The following is a 7998-nucleotide window of genomic DNA, read 5'->3' on the forward strand; positions in this document are numbered from 1 at the left end:
CAAATAAAAAATAACGTATTATTAATATAAAATAAAGAGTATTATTAAAGGGATCCAATTTTTAAATAAATTTATAAACCAAATACTATGTCATCGATGAGAAATAAACTTGTCAAAATAATAATACAATCATCAATGTTCATATTATTTGGTTACAAAATTTGGTTTAGACATTTCATCTCCCGCATTACTTTAAAATGAGAACTTTAGGCAATACTTAAATAATAATTCAAAATCCAATAATCAGCAATCATATCATTCAGTTTGCAGATTTAATTTAAAATTGTAAACACGTTAATCAATAAAAAATAAGGATGTTGATCAAGTACTAGAGATAATTTCCAACTGCTGATACACGTTGATCCAAAAACAAGGCCGAGATGCATATATGGTCAGAAATCGTCCACGTCCAAAGCCCCTTAGCAAATTCCACTGTCCAAGTTGTCCATCTTGCTCAGTAGGAAAGACAAGTTACTAATGGTAGGTTGGCTACTTATTGAGTGTATAAATGAGGGGTATCTAATGACAATCACAAACAACAAATCAAAATAATGTTGGATCCTTCTTTCCATGTGCATAAAACACTATCAACCACAGCTGACTACTGCAACTGCAGATTGATTAACCACCTCTAATAAAGGCATTCAAAATCAATTCCCCACAGTCACAAAGCAGTTTTATTCAATGGCACATTGGAAACAAACAAGTTTTCAGGAGAGCTCACTGTTTTGTGCATCCTCTGCTGCTGCTGCTGCACCTTTTTGCTGTTCCAGGCTGCACACTCACTGGCTAACCTTAACCCGCATTGAACCCGCATTGGTTAATTGGTTCCGGTTATCATAACGTTTTCTCGAGAACAATACACAAGTTGGATTTGTCAAAAAAATCGATCAATGATTACAGCGTCTTTCATTCCAGCTACTAATCTGGATATTACAGCAAAAGAGTAAATGAGCTGGTGAAGTTAAAGCATCGGTTATACAGTATATTGTCAGAACGTTAAGAACTGGCCACAAAATTTGAGTTACCCTTTAACACGGTTTACCTGTTTGTTTCATCTTTAAAAAACGAAAGAGACGGAAATCCAACTAGACACAAAAAAGTTACGCGCATCAACCAAGCAACTGGGTAGTTGTGAGGAGCTTAAATGAAGCAACTAGGAGCGTGCTCCCTAACTTAGAGGCTGGCCTACCATTACGATTGGGGGATTCTTCACCCACTGGGAAGGCTTGGTCCAATAGACCCATGAGGCTTCTTCTCATACTCATTTGCTTCTAGAGTTGGCCTCTACCTTTAACGTGAATGGTTTTCTCACTCAACTTACTTATGATAATATGACTTCAAGCCATGAACCCGAATTCGATGAGCAAAAACTCATCATTCAGGACAGCGTAAACAAAATTTTGGTGACATGTCAACGTAAATATAATTTGGTGACATGTTCGCCACACATAGATTATAACCTTATAACCAAAGTTTCATATATATATATATATATATATATATATTTATGTCTACTAGGTACCTATATTACACCGCTGTGAATTTGATTTCATTAATATTTTTTATGAGTGAACTTTTTGGATCAGTTACTGATCCATAGATGTAAACCATTATGAGTGAACTTCTACAATTCCACTCATTAAGTATTGCTCTAATGATCCAGCTGTCATAACAAATCATATAAATAGAACAATAAAATTCTGTCCTAATAGGCACTAGACATGTAAAAGATTAGTGTTGCCCCCTATGAGTTTGGTTTCTTTGCTTCAAGTAATGCTATTGCAATTTCAGCAACCCAACAACACAGCATAACCATAGCAACAAGACATAACGAAAATATACGTACAATTTTATTATTTTTTGATAACAATATATATATACACACACGCACGAAATGGAAAAAGAAAGAAAATGAGAAGTTACCTTTCAAGCTCGCCTTCACTGAAAACATGGTATAGATATAACTGCATCACCAAAACCAGTTCTATATGGAAGATCTACGGCGTCTGCAACCGATACTTGATGCCCTCTATCTGCACAAATTTTGATAAGAGGAGCACTTATATCACATTCAATGAAAAAACAATCAGGATTAAATCCCAAGTACTTTCCATTTCCACATCCTGCATCAAGAACAAGAGATCCTGAAGGTAAGGAAGATAGAAAATTGGCTACTTTTGGCCACTTAGCAAACCGGGTCGAACTGAAATGAGGTGCGACAGCATCATAAACTTGATGGACATACTTCTTTTCTATTTCAGGAGTGAACTGCACATTTAAGGATGAATGTCTACGGCTTTCACTAGCTGATTCAAATTGTAAGATGTGAGATTCTCCACCAGAATCTAGAGAACAAAAACCAGACATGCCTTTAACCTTGACTTGTCTCATGGTACTGAAGATTCCTGAATAAGAAACACTACCAATTATTACAGTGGGAAGACGGAAGGCCTCTCTAGACAGATAACAGCGTCTAATTCCTTTCAGAACATTACCAAACATCACCCAGAATACTGCAGCTAATTAGATATAACATGAAAAAAGACATAGGTTAAGGTTACAATTTTGGAAACATACAATTTCACTTGTATACGCGCGTGCAGTATCCTTTGACATACACAAAATAAAAAGCGAGACAAAGGAATAAATTGGCGAAAGCACCAAAGTCATTTATCGGCACAGACTAACACATTTTGGATTTATTTCAAGCAACCGAACTGAGTTAGGAAGGAGAAAGAAAGGCACCAAACGATCAAAAGCTCGAATTTCCCTTTAGTTTGCATTACTGATAAGCTGGAAGGGGCTATTTGCCAATAATCATCAGCATAACGCTTCTAAAATGTTTTGCATTCCAGAAAACAACGACTTAGCGATGGATAGTGTACAGGAAAGGAACTCCTACCCAGTTCTCAAGGAAAAATTACTATCACCCATGTATCCGGAGATTATATCGAACTGCTTGCTAAAGCAGCGTATACAAGTGCTCTGGATTCATCCTATTAACTTTGTTCAATTAAGTTTCAAACTTTCCCCTCCTTTGTTTTCCTTTTACTAGGATTCATCCTATTAACTGAAGAGCGAAATGCGCGATATAACGGTTGTTCTAGTTTCCTAATAAGCTTCTTGTTTGAAGACAAATTCAGTGCTCTGGATTTAAGGTTCCACAAATTCAGTGCTCTATTGTGTTGCACACAACACAATAGCCAAGAACACAAACATATAACCGAAACTCAGCTAAACACAACTTCAATACACACATACACATATATACATATATATATGTATGTATGTATGTATAAATCTATATTCACACCTATGAGTAGAGTGACCTGATGCAGCTGACATGAGGAGCTGAAGAAGTGGCGCGAATACAATCCGAATATCTTGTGAGATGTGACTGATTGAATTAGGTTTCTCACAGAGGGAGGCACGAGGGAGGTGGCGGGCGGTGAGAGAGAGAATTAGGAAGTGAACAGGCGTAGGGTGTCCGTAGTGAACTCCTCCACACTGACCGTTGATTACCAGGTAATCGAGATGGATCCGATGCACCAGCAAACAGGTATATCCTACCAACACAATCACGGCACGTCATTTTGACCATAAACCTACTAACGAGGCCAAATCTTTGGCATTTAAAATAGATGTGGCCTCTAAGTAATCTCAATAAGAGACTAACACGTTTTTATTAGAGTATTTATCATAAATAGCCAAAATTTAACATTCAATTTCAAATTTAACCAAAACTACACTTGAAAAGACTCTAAATACTCTCAAATTAAACCTTAAAGTCTAAATTCATTCACCAACAACAAAATATGCAACTTTTGCAAGGATGAATGGATCTGGATTTACTAAGTAAAAATTATTAGACCATCTCCAACCCATGACCTAAAATTAACCTAAAACCTAAAACTCATTTGAGGGTCAAATACCAGCCCAGATTTAAACCACAAACCAAAATGGGCTCCACCAACTGAGATTGAAACTGGGGCTGTGAAGCCCAGTTTCCACTTTCGGACGCGCGCACGCGCTGCACGCGCTATGATTTTCTGCCAAACAACTGTTGGAAAATCAAATAAAAACAGTTTGTTAATGGTTAAAACAAGCTGTTAGTTTCTTTCCAGGGTGTTTTTTCAGCAACTACAAAGATCATTGCTTCCTCCATGTGTTAGCCGAAAGGAGATTGAAAGACAGCAGAGATGTGAGCTGCTGTGTGCAAGCCGAAAGGTGGTTATTACAACCTGCCATGATGCAATGCATGTGTATGCCAACTATCAAAGTTGTTGTATGTGTTTGAAAGGGTGTAAAGATGTGGAACACCATCATTCATTATATGTATTGTTGGATTGTTTATTTTTTCAGTTTTGTATAAATAGGCCATCTTGCTAAGCCTTAGTGCATCCCATCCAAATCCCATTTCCCATTCATTTAATTTCAGCTTGTAAGCTTTAAGAGTTGTAAACTCTTCTAATATTTCAAAGTGTTTGTTATCACCAAGCTTGCTACTTCTTTCCTTTCTTTGTCCAATTTTATTGAGAGTGAAAGTGAGAGGTGTGATAGAGTTTGTAAACTTATCACCCACATATTTTGGTATTGAGTTAGCAAACTCTTGTGAATACCAACAATTGGTATCAGAGCCAGAACACCATTCTGGCAAGTGCAGTAGCTATGGCGTCCAATTTAGTGCAACTCCAGGTTCCCACATTGAAGAAAGAAAATTATTAAAGATGGTGCATCCAATTCAAAGCATTGTTTGGATCACAGGAGCTATGGGAAGTTGTCAGTAGTGGGTATGTTGTACCCACTGCCGAGCAAGAAGCTGCATATACTGCAGAACAAAGGAACACTCTCAAGGACTTACGAAAGAAGGACCAGAAGGCACTGTATCTTCTATACCAGGGTCTAGAAGATTCAACGTTCGAGAAGGTTGCAGAAGCAACAACGAGCAAGCAAGTATGGGACACACTCAGTACAATCTACAAAGGAGTAGATCGGGTCAAGAAAGTGAGATTACAGTCACTTCGAGCAGATTTTGAAACTGCTCACATGAATGAAGGAGAGAGCATCTCTGACTATCACTCAAGGCTCATTGTGATAGTAAATCAGATGAGGAGAAATGGCGAGAGACTCGATGAAGTACGAGTTGTGGAGAAGATACTCCGGTCACTCACATCTAAGTTTGAGCATGTGGTGACTGCCATTGAGGAATCCAAGGATTTGGAGGTGATGAGCACAGAGGAGCTACTAGGATCCCTCCTAGTTCACGAGCAACGCATTCAGAAGAATGCAAGCCCCACAACGCTAGAGCAAGCTTTGGAGTCAAAGTTGAATATTGACAAACCAAATAAAGGTCGTGGGCAGTGGAACTCACGTCGTGGGAGTTCATCTAACCGTAGCTGAGGACGAGCTCAAGGAAGAGGTCGAGGCTATGCACAAAATTGAGGTCAGTCTCAAGAGTGGAGATCTACTCGAGGAAAGACGCATATCCAATGTCACAATTGCAAGCAATATGGACATTATGCCAATGAATGTTCACATAAAAATGGTGAGCATGTCAACATGGCAGAATCAAGTGGAAATACTGATGAAGAACTTACAGTCTTGCTAGCACACCATGATTCCAGTAGCCAACAAGATGTTTGGTATTTGGACTCTGGTGCAAGCAATCACATGTGTGGAAAGAAGGAGTTTTTTGCCGAACTAAAAGATGTGGCCTATGGATCTGTAAGTCTTGGTGACTCCTCAAAGTTGCCAGTTGAAGGCAAAGGGAAGATCAAGATCATCCAGAAGGATGGTAAAGAAGAATACATCTCCGATACCTACTACATACCAGGTATGAAGAGCAACATTCTAAGCATTGGTCAACTGCTCCAGAAAGGGTACATTATACATATGGAGAATATGTTTCCCACTCTCAGGAATGCAAGGAGAAAACTTATTGCACGTGTTCAAATGTCAAAGAACCAAATGTTCCCGTTGAAGTTGAACACAAAGATTGGGATTTGCAACATCGGTGTAATGGAAGATGGGTCATGGAAATGGCATCTTTGGTATGGCCATCTTCATTTCAATGGCCTAAAGTTGCTGTCAAATGAAGGAATGGTTCATGGTCTACCCCAGATTGAAGCCTCACGCCAAGTATGTGAAGGTTGTGTGCTTGGCAAGCAAGCACAACTATCATTCCCTGTTGGTGATACATGGAGAGCAAGGGCACCACTGCAGTTGGTGCACACAGATATATGTGGTCCATTGGATCCCATGTCTTATGGAGGTAATAGGTATTTTATTACTTTCATTGATGATTTTAGTAGGAAGACTTGGGTTTACTTTCTCAAGGAGAAGTCGGCTGTCCTAAGAATCTTCAAGGAGTTCAAGGCACTCACAGAGGCTGAAAGCAACCACAAGCTTGTGGCTGTGAGATCAGATAGAGGTGGAGAGTACACCTCCAATGCTTTCCAAGCATACTGCAAGGAGCAAGGAATTAGGCATCAACTTACTGCTGCCTATACCCCACAAAAAAATGGGATAGTCAAAAGAAAGAATCGAACCATCCTTGACATGACAAGGTCCATGCTTAAGGAGAAGAATTTGCCAAAAGAGTTATGGGCAGAAGCTGTAGCTTGTTCGATTTATTTGTTGAATCGATGTCCAACAAAGAGTGTCAAGAGGATGACACCATAAGAGGCTTGGAGTGGATACAAGCCGAATGTTACATACCTAAGAATTTTTGGGTGTGTTGCATATGCTCAAGTTCCAGAAGCCAAGAGGAGGAAACTTGATGATAGAGGTGAGAAGTGTGTGTTTGTGGGCTATAGTGAAGAGTCCAAGGCGTACAAGCTCTACAACCCACTAACTGACAAACTAGTGGTTAGTAGAGATGTCATTTTCAGTGAGGAAGAGGCATGGATGTGGAACAACAAAGAAGTCAGTAAAGAGAAGATCGTCTCCACTGATTTTGAAGAACCAGAAGTTGTACCACCTGTTGAGCAACAACCTGCTCAAACAATCACAACAACTCCAGTACACAGAATTGCAAGGAGTGGTTCTACATGTAGTGAGGAAAGCAGCTCCTCAACTCCAGTGAGGTTAAGGAGTCTCACAGAGATTTATGGACAAGAAGAAGAAGAAACCAATTTTTTCTGCTTCTATGCAAACCATGAGCCTCTCTCATTCAATGAAGCTGTGGAAGAAAATTGTTGGAAAAAAGCCATGGAAGAAGAGATCCATGCCATCGAGAAGAATGACACTTGGGAGTTGACAAAGCTCCCACTAAATCAGAAGGCTATTGGTGTCAAGTGGGTTTACAAGATCAAACGCATTGCAGATGGGAGTGTGGATCGATACAAATCAAGGCTTGTAGCAAAGGGCTACAAACAGAAGTATGGAGTGGACTATGATGAAGTCTATGCTCCAGTTGCAAGACTTGACACCGTAAGATTGCTAATCTCTCTTGCCGCTCATCATAAATGGAAAATTTATCAATTAGATGTCAAGTTAGCCTTCCTTAATGGAGTTCTTGAGGAAGAAGTGTACGTGGAACAACCAGAAGGCTTCCACGTACATGGAAAAGAAGATAAGGTGTATCGTTTGAAGAAGGCTTTGTATGGCCTCAAGCAAGCACCACGAGCTTGGAACTCAAGGATTGACAACTACCTTCACCAAAATGGATTTCAGAAATGTCCATACAAGCATTCAGTTTACATGAAGAATGGTGCAAAAGGGGAGTTCTTAATTATTTGTCTCTATGTAGATGACTTGTTGTTTACAGGAAACAATGAAGCAATGTTCTGTGAGTTCAAGCAATCCATGTTCAGTGAATTCGAGATGACTGACAATGGATTAATGTCATACTTTCTTGGCATAGAAGTGAAGCAAGGAAGTGATGGTATCTACATTTCTCAACAAAAGTACATGAGAGATATATTGGAGAAATTCAATATGGACAAGTGCAATATTGTCAACACTCCAATTGCAACTGGATTGAAGCTGTCCAAG

The 7998-nt window shown here is 39.3% G+C and overlaps 1 protein-coding gene across 1 annotated transcript; it reads right to left on the reverse strand.

The window, feature by feature from the left end:
• Window positions 1–1932: 1932 nt before the first annotated feature.
• On the reverse strand, window positions 1933–2505 carry LOC125476617 (tRNA (carboxymethyluridine(34)-5-O)-methyltransferase-like). The gene has a single exon (XM_048582904.1). The coding sequence runs from the start codon at window positions 2503–2505 to the stop codon at window positions 1942–1944; it is 564 nt and encodes a 187-aa protein (XP_048438861.1). The 3' UTR covers window positions 1933–1941.
• Window positions 2506–7998: the final 5493 nt, after the last annotated feature.

The sequence above is a fragment of a genome, unplaced genomic scaffold, assembly GCF_019419815.1.
Source record: "Pyrus x bretschneideri cultivar Hongxiangsu unplaced genomic scaffold, Pyrus_bretschneideri_v1 Contig2, whole genome shotgun sequence".
NCBI classification, from domain to species: domain Eukaryota; kingdom Viridiplantae; phylum Streptophyta; class Magnoliopsida; order Rosales; family Rosaceae; genus Pyrus; species Pyrus x bretschneideri.

Coding starts and splice junctions, on each gene's coding strand:
- LOC125476617 (XM_048582904.1), bottom strand. CDS start 2,505: ATGTTTGGTAATGTTCTGAAAGGAATTAGACGCTGTTATCTGTCTAGA.